General features: G+C 42.3%; 1 protein-coding gene across 1 annotated transcript in view; it reads right to left on the reverse strand.

The window, feature by feature from the left end:
* Positions 1-23,014, reverse strand: part of csmd3b (CUB and Sushi multiple domains 3b) — a 346,791-nt gene that overhangs the window by 197,436 nt on the left and 126,341 nt on the right. The window contains 1 exon segment of the mRNA XM_030788642.1: positions 7,940-8,003. Coding sequence (XP_030644502.1) covers positions 7,940-8,003 — 64 coding nt within the window.

Consider the following 23,014-nt stretch of genomic DNA (forward strand, 5'->3'; position numbering starts at 1 on the left):
GCGGTATGGCCTCGGGTTGTTCGAGGATTAGCACAGATTCCCACCTGACTGCGGCTGTCAGCGTGTGGGGGCGATGGGGAGGGGGGGATGGGTTGGGGGGGGGGGGGGTTGAGGTTGAAGGAGAGATTGCTTTGCTCTGGGGACCCCTCTCTGAAGGACACGCATGCTTCTGCCAAAGAGCCGACCATCCATCCGGGCTCCTTATCTCCCTGCTGGCAAAGCTGACAGCCCCCTGGTCGCCTGCCACCTCCACTTTAGCGCTGCCTCTGCCCGAGCTGCCCGTTGGCCTGCAGAGCTACTGATAAATGCAGCCCAGACTCTGGCTATCCCTGCCGATTGAATTTCACAAGTCTCTGAGCCACGCTCTCCTTCCACATCACATGCGCTCTCAGATAGGGACGACTTTAATGGGTTTCCTCTCCTACATGTTGGAATTTTTTATTTGCAAGGTGTGTGTGTGTGCGTGTGTGTGTGTGTGTGTGTGTGTGTGTATTGGAAGAGAGATTATGATAGTGTGTGTTGAAATGTGTTGTGGGTGGGATTGTGAACATGTGTGCGTGTGTGTGTGTGTGTGCGCGCGCGCGAGCGTGTGTGTGTGTGTGTGAAAGAGAGAGAGAGAGAGAGAGAGAGAGAGAGAGAGAGAGAGAGGGTGCGCAGGGGCATGACTATGTGCATATGTCTAATGAGGCATGGATTACACTATTCTTCAAAGCAAGTCAATATACATGTACATATCTATGCGTGTGAAAAAACACATAGCATGCATCTGTGTCTGTCTCTGTGTGTGTGTGTGTGTGTGTGTGTGTGTGTGTGTGTGTATGAGAGAGAGATGTGTCTGCGTGCACGTCTAGGTGTGTTAACTTTTGTTTCTAGACTACCCAAGGTCATAGTGAAGGCACTTCCTGCTCTAGATGCTGGTTCCATCTTGTTGCAGTAGATTTCCCAGAAGTGCATGTCGAGGAGTGTGCCAGCAAAATTGATTGGAACGTGGAATGCATAACATTAAATAGATGGCCAACTCACTTGACTATTTTTTTTTTTCTTTTCATCAAAGGAAACGTGGAGAATAAAGTCACGAGAAGAGAATCCCTGTCTTTTGTTTGCTTGGTTGTTTTTTTTTTTTTTTTTTTTTTTAACGGAGCATGTTTGAAATAAAATAAACACATTTATAACTCGAATTAAAAGTGCGGATCCGCTGCCAGTTTGATCTCCTACATTTCGAGGAAAAGCAGACTGATCTGAAAAACTGCGTTATTATCCTGTCCTTTCTGTCTCCAAACCAATGTCATATTCCATGTGTTATGCCTGTGGTATGCCTGTGTGAAAAACCAAATTTCTCTGATGTTGTGGTGACAGACAGTTACACAGCCTGGCAGTCAAGTTCCTAGGACTTTGTAGTCAGTCCAGAATTTGACTGATTGACTTTGCACTGTTGATCAGTGAAGGGCAAGCCCGCCTAGTGCCCATGGCAACGTGTTTCCTCAGCAGAACAACAAAAGCTTTGCCACATATGCTCCAGTCAAATATTTGATGACATAATCTTTAGCCTTGAAAACATAACCCTTGCAGTAGCAGTCTGACACTTAACAATGGTTGCTGCTAGGCAACAGTCACTAGGCGCATTCTAATACTTAATGCTCTGATCTCGGATTCAATGGTGTTCAACCTTTAACAGCATCCTCAATGACATCAGTAAATTGTCTGTATTACCTCAAATTACCAACAAAAGTGGCACCTTTAGAAAGATTGAAACAAATAGAAACAAACAAGAACAAACAAACACACAAACAAATAAAACTTTACATGAAAATGTCATATGTCATTTTCTGTCAAAAACCCCACAGAAGAGAAGTGGATAGTTCTGAATAATTTCGGTCGGAGGAATGACCCCACATTTTGTTTCTAAAGAATCCTTGCTGCACTGAATGCAGCCTTATAAACTAGGTCTGGGAGAGGGTAGCAGTAGCCAACTCCTGATTTGGGATGCCAGACTATCTCACTTGTTCACAAGGTTTCAGGCAAAGGCCACGCTTAATTATGCCCATACCTGACGTTCATCCGAGTGAGCTCGGAGCTGGAGGGGGTCTTCTGTTGACAGCTGAGAAGCAAACTCAGTGAAAGTGTGCTGAAAATTAGTCTCGCTTGGCAAACTCATCTGTCACTCTCTTTCTGTTTCACTATCACCACGAGGTAGCAAACCAGCTCAGCCTTTCTACTCCATTAGCATGGCTTTACTGTCACGTAATCCCCTCTGTGAGGGGGCTATGCAAGTATCCCTTTCGTTTGACTTTTTTGTGTGTGTGTGTGTGTGTGTGTGTGTGTGTGTGTGTGTGTGTGTTTTTTTACTACAAAAAAAATTACATCATTCTGTGTCACGAAATGCAAGATTTTTAAATATCAAGCTTGATTTACACATATCACATATCACATATCACGTTCCTTTTAGGGTTCTTTTTGTTTGGTTTTGTACAAAAATGGTGTCAAACCAACCAGATCTTTTAAGGCCAATGTCTTATTGATAAAGTTAAGTCTTTGGACTTTGTTTTTATCGAGGAAATCCGTGAGGAGCTCTCTTCGGCGCGCCTGGTGCACGCCCTGTTTTTTTCAGTGCAGGTGTGCACTCTCAACCAGAGAATCACGGTTCAAAACCCAGCCCTTCCATCTCGAGTGACACCGGAGACTGTGTCTGAGACTGTGTGACTCCGGGCCCCGTGTCGTCGGGTGTGTAAGCTGAGGTAACTTTCTCTGTTCTGTCTCATTGTCAGTCAGATGCCTGTGTACTGAAGATGCAAATTTTCCTCAAAGTATGTCATCCTGCCCTATGATATTTCATAATTCATAGCGTGGGGCCCGGCTGGCTTCAGATGTCATGCATCAGAGGAAGAAGTGTTCCTAACCTCTGCAACCGAGAGCGAAGCCACTGCTGTCTAAGAGAGAAACAGAATATTATCTGTTTCAGGACAGGGCCAAGAAAGAGGCCATTTGAAATGGATTGAGGGACACGTGGAACGTAGCGCCGTTGTGTTAAATTGGCATAAATACTTCAGCACGTAAGGACATTGCAGAGGATCACCTGTCCCGCCCACAGGAGTGTAGGAGCAAAAAAACCGCAAGGATTTAGAAGACGGCATGAGAATCAGTGGCTAGGTCAAGACTCATGACCCTCCAACTTCTTATCATTTATCTGGTCATTAAGTTATTCTTTTATTAAGGAAGTCACTGAAGCCCAATGATGCTGAAAAAATCATGATGGAGCTGCAAAGTCAAGTGGAAGCACATTTGGCATAGGGAGCGCACGCCGTATCGTATTCAGATCCTCTCCGAATATGAAGAGGAATGAAATCTTTTAATAAGATACAACTGCCACTAGAAATCTCTCTCTTTCTCATCTTTTTCCTCGTCACAGATAAAATCAAAGAAAATGAAATCTAGATAAACTCCTACTTTTTAAGGTCAAAGGTTTACAGTGAAGGAACACGCGATGGTAATTACCACGGGGTGCAGACCGATAGCACACAAATAAAAAGAGAAAAATTGTTGTTGACCTTTATAAATCAGGATTTGGATGCACTTCAAAAAAATAAAAAAAAGAATACTCAGTAGAAACACTTTTTTTTTTATAAATTATGAAGAAGTTTAAATCCACAGGGACTGCGGTAAAATTGTTTCGTGAGCAAATGTATCACTGGTGGGTAAAATGTATCTAGTTTGGGGCACTGTATCTTGCCCCCATGTATAGTTAGGAAGACGGTTTGGTAGGCAAAGAAATATACGAAGACCAAAGGTTGATAACTACAGTACTTGCTCACATCCTGGTAATTAAGCATCCTTTCCCACAATTAGAGGCAAACTGTCAAACAAAATGCTGTTTTGCAGGTTTGCCAGGCAATAACCGCTTTACTGAGAGCAAACAAAAACTCTGAATGGCATGAACTGCTGTGGTCTGAAAGTAGATAATATATGAAAATACATGAAAATAGAAGTCTTTGGCCCCTGACACCACAGGTGTGACTGTTATAATTATAAGGAAGCATATGTTGGAAAGAACATGGCGGTGGGTGAAGGGCGACCAGTGTTTTGATATTATAGGGCTGTTTTGCTCACACTTGTCTTGGGACATCTGTTAAGGTATCTATCCAAAACTCGTCTGCATTGAATATCAGTAATCAAACTTCACACCCTTTCTCTGGTGACAGCAAACAGGCTCAGGCAAACAAACCTAACTTTACAGGACGGTTCGTATAGGAGGATGTATATCCCTGCCACCCAGTGTACCCTCCAAATCGGGGCTGCAGTCGCATTCAGTGACTTCTTAATCGTTTGTGCATGGGGGGGGGGGGCTGTTGAGGGCCCCGGTGTGGACCAATCACAGGGCTGTCCGAGACGGTGACAGGTAGGACAGCCGCATGGCAGCCCAGTTTCGACAGGACCATGACTGTATCGCAAATCTGCCGCCGCCGCCACCGCCACCGCCACCGCCACCGCCAACCCCCCCCCTCCAGATCCCCCGCCCCTCTCCCCTTTTGTGAGCGAGCGCGGCTCGTGAAGTCTGTCTGAGCGGCGTCACATGTAGACGGCATTGTGGGGGTCTGGCTGAGAGCTTGCGAGAGAGAGCAGACGCCATCACTCAAAGCGTCACAGGCCCTGAGGGCTGCTCATCTGAGAGTCAGACTGTGGATGGCACAGATGCCACACATACAACGTCCTGGAGCTCCTCTCTTCTCTCCTGCCTCCACTAGCGCAACTGATCCTTTAAGCCTCCATATGTCTGTAAGGTTGTTCTATTTTGTTTTGTTTTGTTTTGTTTTGTTTTTTTAATTGATACTTTTTTTTTTGCCTGCTCTCAGGTATATATCTAATGAATGAGGTGAAACAATATCCTCATTTGGCAAGTTGTGATGCTGTTGTTCAAAATGAAGTCGACTAAAACCCCTGAAGCGACATTCTGATTTAAATTCCAATTAGAGTGTCACACAACTCCTCAGTTCTGAGAGCTTACGTTCACAGCGCTATGAACCAGTTAGCTAACATAATCGCACACATGTGCACGCACACACAGAGACACACAGACACACACACACACTCACACACACACATATAAACACACACACACTTCATTGTTACATATTTTAAGCTTCAAAATCTCACGACATCATTTAAAATGACATTAAACTTAACTTTCTTTTGTTTGCAGTCTGTTATTGGTATTCAGTGTAATCTAATCTAACCTAATTTCGAGTAAATTTGCACTTTGCTTAGAATGCCACCGTTCATCCAATGAGTCAGTGAATTGTGCGCGAATAATTAATTTGAGTTAAATAAATAAAAAATAAAAATAGAAATGACGGCACCTACTGAATTTATAACTCTTAAACATACGGGAGAATATATGAAAGTTGGCAGGGTACAAAAAAGAATATGATCAAACAACTGATGGCCTGTGCCAAGGAGGCGTATTTATAGTCACAGGCTTCACAATAAATATTTTAAGTCCATAATTTGCATTGATTTTTATGTTGAGTCTGCCTCGCTGGGACCCAAAAATTTAAAATGGCAATTAAAACAAGTCTCGTGTCCTTATTTCAGCTTCAGGTTGCATTAATACACTGTTAGCGGGTGCATGCATACGGCCATTAAAATAAAGCATGAGTATCTGAATAGGTTTGTGATTAAGGGCAAAGAAAACACAACACAGCAAAGTGTTTCATTTTTACAATGCTGGACACTTGGGCGCAGGACAGAAGAAAGTTTTACCAAAAAAGCAAAAAAAAAAAAAGAAACCTACATTACCTGATGGGCAATCAGCATAATGTCTATAATCTGAATATTACTGCGGAAATGAGAAAAACCCACACTTGAGAAACCCTCTAGTACTGAGAATTTCCATGGTCTGTTAACAGCAAGGGCATTTGCCAGGAGTGATGGAGCTACATGGTGAGACACTAATGAAGGAAGCACACACCTTCGGGAAAAGAGTTTGGGAATGAACCTGGAGCCGAAAAAAGAGTAGCCGCCCCGGTAAATAACTAAAACAAGTCAAAGCGCATCAGTGAGCTCTGCAGAGGGAGACTTTATTCCTCATTAAAAAACATCAATTCTGCGCATGAGGACAGCGCTTGACTGAACCCCCCTCCCCCTCACAACATACACACACACACACACACACACACACACACACATACACACACGCACGCACACACACACACATACACACACACATTCACACACACACATACACACATGCACGCACACACACATACACATTCACACACACACATACACACATGCAAACACACACACACACACGCACACACACACACACACACACACACACAGACACACATAATGTTCGTTCGAGGCGCCCTCCTCTTTCTGTTCGGGGGTAATCTAATTGGAGGTACCATCACTTGATGAGAGTCATTCCAGGATAGAGAGAGGGTAGTGCATTAAGTAGACTGGAACCCTGACATTTATGATTGGGGAAAGATGAAAGCTTGGGAGTTGAATATTCTGGATGTGTCTGTGGATGGTTAGAGACAGAGAAGAGAGGGAGAGAGAAAGAGAGACAGAGATCACGCAGGCTATAGCACTTACCGCAATAAGATCAGCCCAGCTCTGCCATGTACCATGGTAATATGGACAAGGTATACACTGATGTATGTCCACAACAGGGGAGAGAAGGTTCAAGCAAAATCAGTGGTTCTTAAGCGAACCCAGCATTGTCAGCGCCGGCATGGTAAACTGACACCCTGGCCACTTTCATCACTTTACATCCAGATGTTCACCGTGCTTTGTTTACGTAGCAACGGGACACAGAGACAGAGGCCTTTTCATCTGCACACATGCATATTCAATTCAGTTAACAGGGTCTGTTGACAAAAATCCTCTGTCAACAGCCAACACTCAATGACTAAAGATCGTTTTGAATGAATGATTGTAAACGATGTGTAAACAAGCCAATTTAACAGGACTAAAGCTTGTAGCTAATCTCCCGTTTCCAAGAGCTCACCAAAATCGGAAAAGTCATTTAATTTCTTTTGAGGTTGCATAGAAAAGTTACATTAGCACACATGGGCTTTGTCCATTCAAACATACGTAATGTGTACCAGACTCCAAACCGACATTGACTGATCTGATAACCTCCAAATGAGACGTGATTAAAAATTTGGCCCGGACTCAATCTATAACCTGGAACGGGAGAGGAAGGGTATTTAGGGCGATCGATAACTCAGGGCCTTTGCTTTCTCATTGAGTTTGATCCAGTGCAAGAGATCTTTTTCTTTTGTCCATTCTTAACAAATATAACAAAGAATATGAAAAAATGAACAGATGCACCACTCCTCTCCTAAGTGCTGTATTAATTGCTCAGACTCCACCTATTGCAGCTGGCGACTTGGTCTAAAAGCCCAGGAGGGAGGGGGGGAGGGAAATCGATGGACTAATTTGAACTTGAACTTGATCAATAAGCGTCTGTGATGAAAAATTGTTATGATGAGCGCATTATGATAAATTAGACGTTTCCAATACGATTTAAGCTCACATCCATTTACTGGTAAATACGGACGGGATACCATGAAATGTGGAGACAACACAAACACAAACACGAACGCGTGTACCACGTAGCAAATATTCCTGAAAGGTAAGATTACACTGCGGTTTAAAAATAACTGTGCAACCTATACATCTTGGTTGTTTGCTTTAATATTCAACACAAATGACTGAAAAATGAAATGAAAGAAACCTACACCCGACTCTCCACAGCGCTCAACCTAAGATTTGTTTCTGAAGATGTACAGCTGAAAATGTGGCATCTAGCTTCTTCTTTTTTTTTTTTTTTTTTTTTCTGGGGAACCGACACGGCGCTGGAACAGACGATGGGAAAGCACTGGGAGGCACTGACAGACAACAGGCGGGAAATCTCGGCGTTGCGGACACTCACCATATCGTCGGCGGCTCGGACCCCTCCACCTCCAAGTAGTCGTATTTTTCCTCCGTCTGGAAGTCTGTAAAAATGACGGAGATGGTGTCGCCGGGATCAGCAAGTATGGTCCACGTACAGTCCGCACTATTGTAATATTCATTCGGGAAATTGGGACTCGAAATGATGCCACTTGAACCCCTCAGAGTATCACCACATGTGTCCTCAGCTGTCGATCGAAACACGAAAAGATTTCTGTTAGAAATCGGGCTTACTAAACAAAAATGATACAGCAGAAAATGACAGCTGAACCTGTTTTTTTTGTTTTTTTTGTTTTGTTTTTTTTAATTCGTCTCTTTATTTTGTATATATTTACATATATACAGTGAAATATACGTAAATTAGAAGTTAATTGTCATTCTCCCTTCGTTTTAAGGGAATGAACAGCCACATTAAATGGCATAAGTGATTTGCTTTTTTCTTATTATACTTTAGGTTGTGACATGAAAATTCATGGTAAGGTTTCTGTCACAGTCATTAGTGTAATGATTGAACGTTGAGAAACTGCGCTCTTTTTGATGAGGTTTTGTATGGGAGCCAGTGGTTCATTTTGGAGTCTATGGAGCTACATCCCAGTCTAAAGTTTTTTTTAGAATTGTAGTCGTCTGTCTTCAAATAGGCTCCAGCAATATGTCAATCAAACAAGGTTCCAGCTGCATTTCCCAAAAAAGACGTCGAGCTCTGCTCTCGTCTCTGCTTCTTAAAAGTCTCCAATTCAATTTGAATTAGTCCAATTTCAAGATCCCATTCAGATTTGGCTTTTATCTCTCTCTCTTTTTTTGATTTGTTTTGTTTGTTTGTTTGATTTTGGAATATTTTGGATACATAATCAGAATTATGTACAGATAAAGACACATGGACTAGTCTTTGCAAACACGATAAATTATATACATATAATTTATACATATGCTCATCCACCCATACGTACATACAAAACATGGGCCGGAGCCCACTGTATGTGCATATAGAGTACGGATATATGCGGACAGAAGCAATGCTCCCATTGGAGAATCGCTTAAGCCTGAGACCAGACCACACAACCAGACTCCTCATTCTAAGCGACAGGGATAAATACATAGAGAGACATTCAGGAGAGCACATTGGAACGGCCAAAAGTATGAACCGTGCCAATATGGTGCACACACACACACACACACAGTCATGTGGACATACTGACTCCGGTCATGCATGCACGGGCAGACATACCCACACCAAAAAAAGCACATGCTTATAAGCGCACACAGACGTACACTTTCACGCTATGTTATACTGGTTGTTTAGAGGTGGCTAACGCAACAGCTTCTGTCTGTTCGTTCCCTGAGGAGGGTCTGTCGGTGTAAAATGGATTGGGGCAAAAGTGTGAGATAAAAAAAGAAAAAAAGAAAAAGAAAAAAAAAAGTATTGTCCTGAGAAACATTTTGACAGATTTGACACACGCCCACAGGTCTAGGTCAAACTAAAATCTGTATGAGAAGTTCACTTGAATTCAGCTCAAGGATTTTTGATCACAGCAGTTGACAAGATTTCATTTCAGTGGAAAAAAAAAAAGTGAATGAGATGTATATATATATATATATATATATATATATATATATATGTGTGTGTGTGTGTGTGTGTGTGTGTGTAAATCTTTGCCCTACCTGTCTCTCAAGGATGGTGTGTGTGTGTGTGTGTGTGTGTGTGTGTGTGTGTGTGTGTGTACTGAAATGACATGTGCTGAGAAGTTGGCCTTGATCTGAGACATTTGCACAGTTGAGGAAAAGTTAACAAACAAAACCGAAACAGTAGTAGGACTTACACCAATGGGAATAATAAACAAACACACACACACGCACGCACACGCACGCACACGCACACGCACACGCACACACAAACCTGTTAATGTCACTGAACACAAGACTGGCAGGCTCATAAAAATTCTATTGTATAAACTGAAACAATAAACGTGGCCAGATGAGAGGGGGAGAAGTGTGAGGAGGGAGAGGGTTGAATAATGTCTCTGACTTTCTCTCTTTTCTTTGAAGGTGACTGCTGATCATTGGTTTTCTTACTGGGCTTGCTCACCAAACAGGGCTCTGCCTTATACACAGTGCATTAAAAAAGTAATCCACACATGAGACAGTTCAATCAACTACTGGTCTGTAGGTAAACACACCAAGCCACACATTAAATGACATTATATGGCTCCATAACCTTTTGTAATTTCCAACAGTACAACTAGCCAGCTCAAAAGCCCAAGAAAATAAAAAAGTTAACCCCAACCCCAATTAAAATAGCAAAGATTTTCATTTTTTTTTTTTTTTTTTTACGGAACATACGCAACTTCTATGAAAGGTCACAAAATCTGAAAAACAATATTCAAACCTTATTAAAAAAAAAGAAAAAAAAAGCACAAAACTTCAAGATTAAAAAGATTCCAAAAAAAAAAAAAGCCTCCACCAATACTCTGAAAACTATTCTCTGACTGCCTATGTAAAAAAAACTCAGAGTAAAAGGCAGTGAGTGATTTCAGTAGATTGTAAGAGAACTCAGCCTTGACATTAGCATTGTAATGGTAGGTCCGGAGCCTGCAGAGGTATGATGGATTCCCTTTGGGAAACGGCCTTGTCAGTCATTTGTAAATCAATTCCGCATTCCGGCACCCGCCTTTCACCACCAGCTCCAAAACCAGAGGAGTCCGGGCTCAAAGCACTGAGCTCTGCATTTCATTTCAAAGCAAATATTAATGCTAAAACATATAGAGCCGGGCAGCGCACGGGTACGGGGAAAAAAAAAAAAAAGAAAGGCCAATTTGCTTGAATCCGTAGAGGCGCGCGTGCAGGCCTGGATTTACTCGGTGACGGCTTTTAAAGAGACTGAGGCAAACTTTGAGGTGACTCAGACCTGCGTTGACTGTGTCGTTACGGACCTTGCGTGACTGGGTGAGGTTCTCTGTGACCTGACAGGTTTCCGTTCTCTGCGGAATTCCGCGTGAGCACCAATACGTGAGGGGAACGGAGAGTGACACTACCACAGAGACCGTGCGGAATCTCCATGACAACATTCACACTTCTACGCTCATCTCTGGGCATGAAAACGGGATTTACAGAAGACAATACGAGTTGCGGGAGAGGACGCGGACGCTGAAAAATGAGCTTCCAATAAGGTTTCACTCGTAAACGCTTTCAGAAAAAATGAAAGAGACATTGGAAAATTCTGCCTGTAAACAGTTAGCAAATGTTTTCACACTATCAAACCCTGATTCGGTCCAACACTGATTTAACTACAAACTAAACCCCCAAAAAAAGATATATACTGCAAAGAGACGCCTCAGTCTGGACTCCGTATTTTAGATGTAGGGATGGGAATAGATTGGGGTATTCAGCTGGTGTTGCCGTGGGAGATGGACGCTGGGCTTGACTGAGCTGAGGACCTGTCATGCACCTGTCACACAACAATCGTGAGAGGCCTGTGGGATGAGACACGGTGTCATCCACACGCCTAAGGGACCCTCCCAGTCTCCTGACAAGCTGTTAAACGATATCCTGACCGGGTCCAGTACACACACACACAAACACACACACACACATATACATACATGCATGCACGCACATAGACCCATACCCACACACACACACACTCACACATATACATGCACACATGTGCACACACACACACACACACACACACACACACAGGTACGCACGCACAAATACACACACACACACACGCGCACATGGATGCACACAGACACACACACACACTCACACACACACGCACACACACACACACCACAAAAACACTACAAAAAGCAGACAAGACTGGTTTCTTTTAATAAAAACAACAATAATAAAAAAAAAAAAAACAGGTGAATTAGCCAGCGGTTGGTCAAAAGATTCCTCAAGCACCATCATTTACCATCATCTAAGACCTCACACAGAGATGAAACCTGATTAAGGGATTATTTGTGTAATCACAGAGACATATTTTTTCACGTTCAAGCGTACACTCTCTTGCTGATGGGGAAAATTTTTGAATGGTTGTGTATCTGCACGTTGTGGGAAAGACACCCCCGTGGCCCGGATCTGGCCTTTCCCTGCAAGCTTTCTTTGCTCGAGAGGAGGCCTCAAGTTAGAGGCTGGAGGAAGAAGAAGAGCTTGATTCAAATGGTGTATGAACTAAGTGATGTGACAGCTTAAAGGGTGTTGGTAGGAATATCAGCCTCAATGAGTTGCACTGTTATGGAAGTGGGGGCTGTTGTCTAACCCGTGCATCCAGAGGCTAAAGAAATTAACATAGAGGGAGATGATGACTGATGCGAATGCCACACTGGAGCCTGCATGTGTGTCGAGGTTGAGTGCATGTTTGTGTGTGTGTGTGTGTGTGTGTGTGTGTGTGTGAGAGAGAGAGAGAGAGAGAGAGAGAGAGGGTTGGGCGTGTGTATTCATGTGCATACAATAAAAAGAGCATGTGTGCGTATGTATATATGGATGAGCATCAAATCTATGTGTCTATCCTGTATACAGTACATGCTTACTTGAGTGATTTTTGTGTGTGTTCATATGTTTCTTGCGTGTCATTTTCTCGATGGGTGTCTGCGTGCATGGCGGGGGAATGGTGTGACTGCAAAATAAATCCACAGTCTGGTTGAATGAAAAAAGAAAAAAGAAAAAGAAAAAAAAAAACAATCCAGCAGAGTGATAGGCTCCGTAATAAGGTAGACACCTCTGGGAGCTTAGAGTAGGTTGAAGAACCATTAGAGAGAGATGGAGACAGGTCAAAGACCTCCCTCTAGGGGGCGTGATATCTCCCTCCTACCAAATAGTCCTCTGTGGAAAACCTGTCACAGTTCTGATGGAAGCTACTCCGAATCCCTAACCATCCATCCTCTGCACTGTCTGGCCAATGGCTTCCCATTAGAGGAGGTCAACTCTAATCTATGGCCAGAGTATCAGGTGATGTTATCGCCTTAAGTGCCCTTGCACTCCGGTACAGAGTGTAGGTTACTGATGTTACAGTAACCGCTGTGAGACAGGGATTATTATCAAAAACAACCATTAAAGACCCAGGGTTTGTTATCGTGAGGTAAGATGGTATTACTCACTTCCAGACCCAAGACATTGGACTAGCAGTTCAGGGCAACCTAGTTCTCTCGCTTAGAGATTCACCAAAATTTCAGAAACTCACAGCGATGATTACATCTTTATTTTGATCAGTAACCAACCTTACATATTCAATGTCTCTATTAATGAGGCCTCGTATGTCGCTCTGGTAACTGAGCGATTACTTTTCGGAGGGATGCAGTATGATGCAGTCATAGCGTTAAAAGTACTGGCCTTAATTTAAAGACTGATTTTTGCCAGATGCCATTCCAATGAACTGAAGCAGCTGTTCCCCCACACTAATAAATTGTTGACATTTGGCCCAATTAGGAATTATTGAACCGGTTGAAGCTTCAAATTAGCCATAACTACAGACAAACAAGGAGAGCACAAAAAAGCAGCTGGACGGGATGTGTGGAAGTGGAGAGAAATGCTCTTCTAAAAACAAAAACAGGATTTCAGTTCCACCATCAGTCAGTGGTTTTTCTTTAGGTCCTTTTTTAAAAATCCACATTCATGCTCCAAACATAAAATAAAATTAAAAAAAAAAAAAAATCAGATGCACTACTGTGCCGTGAGTGTGATTTTAGGATTCGTAATGGTTTATGACCATGTCGTTAGTATGTAATAACACTGTCATACACTGAAGTTTACTCACACACTATACTGTAGTGGGGTTTTTTTTGTAGAACTATTTGCCATGTTCACAGATAGTGGCTGCACTCTGGGGCAAAATAATTCATTAATAGAGTGAGATCATCCATTTACCACTTGGATAACTGCGCTTTGGGAAAACTTTTTTTTTTTAATTGTTACTGCTGAATTTAGTTTCAAACGATTTATTTCAGTGCCTAAAATACAACGAGCAAAGGTATTCAGTAATTTTCCAGATAAAATATGCAGTGACTACTGTACTCTGCAGACTTCTTTAAAGAACACATACATAACTAACTAAAAGAGTCACGACCCAAACCTCCTGCGTCGGAAGCAGAGGCCAGACTCTTTTTTTTTTTTTTTTGAAAAGAACATTCTGAAAATTTTGTGGGTGATTCTACCAGAAACGTTTTATTTCACATTTCAACAATTTTCTCAGTTCAGTCCCTCTAACATTTCGAGCAAATGACATGACAAATACCAAGGTGTTTTTTGGGGGGGGGGGGTTTTCGCGCATTTTGCGAGTGCATTTGTGAAGAAAATAACTTACAACGATTAAAAAATATCACGGATGTTGGCGTTTGAAAAAAAAAAAAGAAAGAAAAAAGAAAGAAAGAAAGGGATGTGGCCTGGCTGGTCTCAGGTGGGTGCTCTAGAGTGATTCGACGTCTGCTGCAGTGAGTGTTTTCCGTCACATTTTCGTTCTTTCTCACAGGACGTTTTAAAATGTCAGTCCTGACAACTTCAACAAATGTTGGCACACAAACACATTTTCATGCTTTGGAGCACCCAGTGGCACTTTTTGAATTGCAACTTTTTCCTTTTTTTTTTTTTCTCTGTGCCTTCAGTCAGAAGTACCTCACATTTCTGACTGCAAAATTACTCTGATGATAAAATAATGAAAGAAATGTCAGGCAGAGGTGCGCGACGCGAGAAGAAAGGTGTCATTTCTCAGAACGAGCGAACATTAAGCTGATGTTTTGGTCGATATGGAAGAAAGACAGACATTTTCTGTAACGTGCCTGTGTTTGCGTGTACGTATTACTGTCCGAGTGAAGACGTCTTTACACAGCCAGAGGAACACTACAGCTCAGAGAACACACAACTTGCAGAGGGAACAAGAACAGACCAAAGCAATTACATTGCCTGGTCCCAAAACCAGACCTCACGTATTGCAATCCTCCATGGTTTCTTACATTAAGACCTTTACCTCCTTCACCTTTAAAAACCACCTCTTCAGTTTGAAATGTGAAGCCTTGCTCCGGATATCCGAAAGAGCATAATTAGGACACAAGATTTCCAAGGAGTCCTCTTCTGTCACTGTGAACTGTCAGAAAATGCTGAGTCATTGTGCCCGGGAATCCTCCGTGAACGGCTCGGCATAGCTGGGCTGAACTGCTCCGCACTCTAAACACGTTAAGCTGTCTTTCGTTAAGATCGTCAGCCACTGAACTAAAGCAATGCAGCCTGGCAGTCCTGACAATTAACAAGAAAGGAAAAGTTAAAACTGTGATTACGGTCTTTTACACTACAAGGGATCTGATGGCCACCGTAACATGCAACTCCCTACCCGAGAGCAGCTACGCCGAAACCTGGCAGTTGTTAGACGTGAGGTTTTTTTTTTTTTAAGGTTCGTTGCCTTGTGCATTTATGCCTCTTCACTTGGCCGGAAGCCTTGTCCTTCAGGCTTTGTGTTAATTTCTTAACAATCATTTCCTCTATATTTCATGTGCTATTAAGTCAGCCATCCACAGCATCAAGGATAGCAGCCCCAGCTCACTCCTTCTCCTGAGAGTACATTATCTAACACAGCCCTCTGTCCCAACAGGTGCTGGGACATTAACCTCATGAAACCCTCTTCAGAGTCCTCATTTTCGCTTTTAGCGATGTTAATATTTAGCAGTTAACTTAAAGCTAAATTGAAATGAGTTAGAGAGAGTCAAATCACATATAATATGCCCGTCTGATCTGAGGTCAGTAGCGATGTTTATACATCATGTCTTATCTTATGTTATTAACTTGGTCTCTTTCATTCCTGTACTCAGCTGTACTGACTGACAGGCTAGAGACTAACAAGCGTGTCTCAGAACTTGGTCGCGGAACCACAGCATCGGATGCCGATCTGGCGGTTTATTTTATGAGGTAAACCAGGTTAAGAGGGACTTGATTAGTTCCCCTCCCCGTATCCTCCCTGTGAGCTTGCCGCGTGGCAATCAGCTGAGCCTGTCAAAGGTTTAACCCCCCCATCAATCTTAAAGCAACTGGAAATCCTGATTCTGCCACTATAGCAGTTAATTAGTGCACTTAATTACAAGCTTAGCCCTGACCAAAGAGAGCACAATCCATCCCCCGCTAGAGTAATTAAAATATACAGGGAATATTCACAGCCACTTCCAGAGCTAGAGAATGGGCCAAACTATAAAACTCTCTCTGAAAACCTGGTTTTGGTTTCTTAGGAGACAGTTATTCATCTAGGAGACAGTTATTCATCTATACGCTAGTGAAGAAATGACTAGCTTCAAAGGACGTTCTAACAAAACCTTTGACATGACTGAATTGTCAGCATCATAATCATCAAAGATGTCGTGAGTGTCGAGATTGCATTTGAAAGCGAAGTACATCAAAAAGAGAAGAAAAAAAAGATGGGACATTAAAACATATTGAGTTGTTAAGGTCAGATAATAAAATTTTATGGAAGCTTTTGATATCACGATGAGAATTGACTAAGGTTGGTGCTGGTGTAGACCGTGAAAGATTTCTGTCACCTGACTGAAACAAAAAATAGAACAAGTAAAGCAGTAACTGACTCCTGCTGGGTTGATGATTTGATTACTGGCCTTTTAAAGCAGACTTTGCTTTATCCACAACAAACAGTAAATCTTATATAGTTGTCTATAAGATTGTAATACTTGGAGCGGTTAAAGCTATACACCAGGGGTGGGCAAATCCGGTCCTGGAGGGCCATGGTCCTGCTGTTTTTCTTGTCGACCAACTAAATACAGTCTCTGATTGGCTGAAGAGCATGCACACCTGTTTTCAAAGTGAAAATCAACAGGTAGCTAAGAGATGAAAACAAAAACCGGCAGGACACCGGCCCTCCAGGACTGGATTTGCCCACCCCTGCTATACACAATAGCCTGTTAGGGATTCATTCAACATGACTGTATGTTAGGGTGTAAGATTTGGTTTGGTTTGTTCTTTGGCTTTTGGATCGTGGCTCAGTTTCTAACTTGGTGGCATTTGTTTTTAGAAACTCTGCCCCTCATGGTGATTCATGAATGATTATGGTGATTTATGAATGAGGGTGACAAACAGCACAACTGCCTGCCTAGACTGGCATTACATGCCAAACAAAATCTCATCAACTATATAGCACTGACAAGAAAACGGATGAACATTGTTTAGAGTCTTGTTGTTAACTGAAATTAAGTTAGTAATTTCAATCTTTGATTTTCATTGTTTAAAGTGCTTGTTATTGCACCATACCGTGAATATCCACATATGGTTTAAATGTTGAAACGAAAATGAAACACAGCTCACTACATGCACAACATGCAATGAAACCATGCCCCCAGAAACATGGTTTCAATTTCAATACAACTGTTACAGGCTTACTGTATGGATACATGTCTCACTAAACGACACGGTTTTCCACAGTGAAATACCCATCTTAAAACATATAGGAAAAACAACCTAATATGAAAATCAGTTTAAAAATCATACCAAGAGTAAACACTGTACTGTGGTGTATAGTTACTTAAGAATTTTAACTTCTTTTTGTTTCATTTTTTTTTTTCATTTTCTTTCTCTCTTTCTGTCTTTTTTTGTTTTGTTTTGTTTTGTTTTCATTTATTTTTGTCATGTTTCTGAGGCAGCACAGCTACACATGTTCTCATCTCTTGTACAAATGTGTCAGTGACTCTCTGACCATGGCGAACGGAGAGATAGAATACACTCATTAAACATATGAGACCGCACACATCTAAGGAATAACATGTCCATTCCACCTGTCTGTTCAGCTGTCACCTTCAGTACTGATACTGTTAGGGGAAGTGATGGGAAGCGGTATAAGACCCAGCAGTGACAGATAGGAAGCTCGGGGGGGTGGGGGTGGGGGTGGGGGTGGGCTGGGGTTCTGCTGACCAAAGGTCTAATGAGAAAACATAGCGATGAAGTGCGACGTGATTTTCTGCCTCTGGTCACGTGTGATGGATTGCTACATGTGTGCGACTATGTGTTTGACACAAGGCCTTATTGAGCTCACTAAATCACACAGAGTGCAAATCACCAGAGATGAGCACGTGTGGAAATCAGTGGCCGACGGCTAGGCCGCACCTGGTGAGACTGTATCCCATATGGTCCGCTGGAAGATTGCCCATTATATTATTATTTATTTATTTATTTTTTTTTCTTACCAGAAATATGGACGTCAAAAAGATGTTTGTTTTCTGTGTGATATGATTTTCACCATCACTGAACAACCAAAGTAAAAAGCAAATCCCCCAACATGAACACAATGCAGCTGAAGTCATCTTAGATGTGCAGCATCTGACATACAACATATGTGTGTGTGTGTATGTATATACATATATATATATATATATTAGGCTCTATTTTCTCTGAGAATCTGGCTGTTTGAATCCAAGCCAGTAAACATCAAACCGAGGAAGCCACAGACTTCAGCTGAGGGCTACAAATTACACTACCTCCAGCTAAGGGTGTCGTGCCAATCCCGCTCAGAGCTAGCAAGAAAGTCACCTTCAGCCTCGCAGAGTCTCTCCAGCAAGAGAGAATCAGCACAAATTATGCATGCATGCTGTTGATATTTTATTGCTTCCTTCTAATCCCATTATTTCCATGTCCTTGATGAGAGAGTATTGACAAAGTGTTAGCTTGTTATTGGATTTCGCGAGTATTTCTTTTTTAGCGTCATCTTCTCATTGTTGTTCTCCCCCCGCCGCCGCTATTCTCTGTTTGCTTTTGAGACTTTCGTTCCCTTCGTGGAATGGAGCCACGTAAAAAAAAAAAAAAAATTAAATAAATAAATGCTAGCCTTCGCTAGATTTATCGAGCTTGCATCTCTGTTGGCGCAAGGAGTCATTACAGTCTATGCATTAGTCTAAATATGCATTAGATTAATGGAATTGATAAACAAAGGAGACAGAGGACAGCTGTCAAGCAAGTTGCTCTAAAAGAGCATATATTCTCTGTGTGACGTATTCCAGTTTCATGCTCTTCACTGTTAGCACTGTAATCTGTCTAATTTTATTCCCTGCAGGAGTGTCACTTTCATAACAAAAAAAAAAGTCTTTTCACCTGCCTGCCATTTCTCCTCTGTGAATAATACTCTCTTCAGCACCGTCCCAATAATTTCCTATTTTTGAGGAATGGGAATTTCTTGAAAGAGCACTCAAGCAGTCGTGTAGACTGCAATTTTACGTACGCATACACTCAAACACACACACACACACACACACACACACACACACACACACACACACACACACTCAGGTAATTAGTGTCTTCAGAGGTATAATCAGTTGCTCTCAACACACTGTGCAGAATTGAGTCTCTCCTGGGGAAGAGTGAGCTATAATTCTGAGAAGGTTTTTTTTTTTTTTTCTGCCTTCCTCTTTTATAACTTTCATTTCATCACACGCCTCTGGAAGTGGCAAATATCCCAAGAAGAGCGGACCTGGATTGAAGTAATGACACATTTACCACAAATGGTACAGCAGATGCTCAATGTGTGTTCAGGTCTTACTATAACAGGAGCGAGCGCTGGATTACAGAGAGTGGGTCGTTTCACATCGACGTCCATCTGTTTTGAACAACCTGAGGAGTGTATTGTGTGAGTTTTATTAGTGTGGCTTGCAGGCCTACTGGAAACCTAGCTAGGTTCATGGTCCTTCTTTATCATCCACCAAGATGTCAAGAATATCCATGTCAAGAAAAGTGATGCTATGCATATCTCTGTGTCTATGTGTTTCGCTGTAAGTGTGTGTGTGTGTGTGTGTGTGTATACAATAATAAATGACCACATCCATATCACCCTGCCCCTTTTGTGCATGTATCTATTTGTATATTAGAAAGAGAGCGAATGAGAGAGTTTTGAGTCTAGAACAGCGGCATCTACTCTGACTTTGCGGGAGCGCTCGTCCAACTAGTTTTTCTTCCCAGACATCAACAGTTGGAACTCACACAGGTCGTTGTCATGCTAAAGATTGCTCCGTTACGCTAAAGATGACTCTGTCATGAAAGCTGTTCCATCTGGAACCATCCGTGTTACTCTGTCTGCCTCCACAAGACCGAGACATACTGACCCACGGGACGCCGAAACTATGAGTTTCAGTCCATTCTTTGTGGCAAAGCTGAAATAAAATCAGCAGCAAACATTTCACCAAAGTCTGAATCTTCGGTGTGTCTTTATGAAGCCTCTGGATGGATTACCAGGCAACACAGTTTAAACCCTGAACAGTTCACTGCCTTGTTCCCTTTAGGATAATCATGCCAAGAAAACCTGAGCTTTTATTTTGGCACACTGACATGGCTCACATCACCCGTCCCCAAAACCAAGTTTCTGAAAAAAGAAACTCCCATTTTATGTATCAATGTAATGTAAATTATAAAGAGGGGTACATTCACGTATTAAGAACGTCTAGCATTGAAAACCCCTGTCTGTCACCAGAAAAGAGCTCTCCACACCGCTGCATCCCTGTTTCATTCAACCACAACAATCTACCTTTTGCTATTTTTTTTTTTTTTATCGACATTGGTGTCTTTTTTTAAAAGGACTGCATAGCCCAGAAGTTTATCTGTCTCTCCTGATTGCTTCCAGTCTCTCAACTGGATGGATGCACTTTTTGTTGTATGACCTATGGCAATAACGAGGACACTTTGCAACTTAATGGCCCAACAAGGGCCAGCATGACTCAGGCCTTTGCCGTCCTATAGCAGTTTTTATATGGACAGATGAATCAACAGACAGGCAAATAGATGGACAGATAGATGTGAGGTCATCTATCTGAACTGTCCAAATAATCAGATCTGATAATACAAGGGGGTATTTATAATATCGATGGACTGGTAAGAGCTCTGAGGTAGTCAGAGAACCTGTCTTTCATGCATTCTACCTGTAGTGTGCAACCACTAAGATTTAACTTTCAGAGAATTAGCCTAAACCGCTACTTCCTTTTAACTTCGCATTGTGAGTAAAATGCCACATGCTAACTCTGTTCTTGTGTCAAGCTGTGGTGCATTTTCTGCCTTCTTCTACCCTCCTCCCCAAACAGCTGGATCCTTTGTTTATTCTTCCTTTTTTTAGGGGATTTTTTTTTCTTGCCAAAGTGTGTCTCTTAGAGATAACCTTCCCCATGAGTCGGTGCCCCGACATTCAACTGCAGCAACTCCTCCCCCCCCACCCAAACCCCCCCCCAAAATTCTCAAAGCGTGTCTTTCTGTGCTTCCTGCTGCCCCGCAGCGTCACTTGCGAAGGCGTTTGCTCGTGTCACGTCTGCCTTTCACCTTGCAGGGGTGGCAGACAGAGGGAGGGGTAAGGTTGGGGATTCTTTCATTGTCTCCTATTCCCTGACAGGCCTGTGTGAAGGTATGTGGCCTGTGTGAATCAGCGTGAGACATGCATGCACGCTGAAGATCAGTGCTGAGCTTTCGGGGGGGGGGGGGGGGGGTTGTGCCGTGCGGAGGGGGAATTTTTGGTGGCAGGGGTTCAATACGTCCACTGAGCCAAGTTCCCCGTTCCGTAATCTTCCGACTCAATGCCAGTGTATCCCCTGTGCACATTTGCCTTTTTCCCGATTCCTTTCACTCGTACACACATACATAGGCGCATTAACAAAAACAGCCGACTGACAGAGACAAACATGTTGAAAATTGGATTTATTCCTCTTTTTTTCCCCCAGAAAACTGGCAAGTACCAGTGCATGCGTAACATGTGTTTATGAGTATGCATTACGGCGCATGGATTACACCGAGGTTGGTGTTTCTATTAAAACGTAAGGATTGGATTAACCCCTGTAACGTTTAGCAAGTCGAAACGGCTGTGACTGGTCGAAGGTTACTCGATGGTCAAATTTTTCTTGCTGTGTGATGACAAATTTATATATGTGCTCCTGCTTTTTGTGAATCCTGCCTTAAAATAGGCTATTTTCACCATAAAATCAGATTTCAGCACGATATTTTCTGTCCAGCACTTTCCCCCCAAAAATATGCCCCTACATGTTCCATTACCATCAAGCCTGTGTCTTGGTTACTATTATAACTCTCCATGTAGCTGTCAAAGCCATCTCAGGACTAAAATCAGAGAACATGCCTCTCCACCACTCTGTTTCATTATGGCTACCCCTCCCCCCCTTTTTTTTTAAGTCACTATGTCGACCAGAGAGTCTACCTGTCAGGTTAGATGTGGCCGGTCTCTGATAGGTGTTGAAATACACTGTCAGGGCTCATGAAGGAAAACTTTTGACAGGTCTCCCAGCAATTAGTGTCAAAGCAAAGGAGTGGAACACTGTGAAAAAAGTGGAAAGCGTCATCCACAATTTTTTGCCGCCCCCCCCAACCTGTGTTCATCAGCCCAAATAATCCAGAGAAATCCATCCATTTACTGCAGAGATGTTTCATAAAAAACTTATTTCTCCACATGCATGCAGTCAAACGCGTGGACGGATGGTGGAGTTTTCTGATGCCTTTTTACGGGTTTTATGAGAGAGAGATGTATAGAGAGCACCATCAAAGGCGGGATCAAACGACCCTAAACACAGGAAGATCCACTGGATTAAACCCACGCAGTGAGAAAGCCTCTGGCATCAACCGCATTCTTCTGGTCTTTGGCACCGTTGCATCCATCAATACGCAAACTTTCATTTACAGCCTGGGTTCATGAATATTTTATGCAGTGCCATTATGCGCATTTTATGATGAGAATGCGCTTTATTAATGTGCGCTAGTGAAAATAGAAAAAAAAAGCAAAAAACTAAGGGGTTTCAAATGATTGAAAAAAATGTATTGTGTTAACCATAACAACTTATCATGTTAATCATGATTAATCAAAATGAAGAATTCAGGAACATGGAACCCTGATTAAATTTATTAAAGATTGAAAATTCCATTTTTTTGAAAGCTATATGAAGTTGCAGGTGTCATATATTGCAATTAGAAGGGATTACTAAAAAATCTATCATATATATGTTTTTTTTCTCTCTCTCCGTTTGCCAGTACGGTGCATATACACATAGAGTGCCTCATTGTGGTCTGTTTTAAGCTTACTTTGATTTGACGCAATGCG

The sequence above is a fragment of the Chanos chanos genome, chromosome 12 (assembly GCF_902362185.1).
Source record: "Chanos chanos chromosome 12, fChaCha1.1, whole genome shotgun sequence".
Taxonomy (NCBI): Eukaryota; Metazoa; Chordata; class Actinopteri; order Gonorynchiformes; family Chanidae; genus Chanos; species Chanos chanos.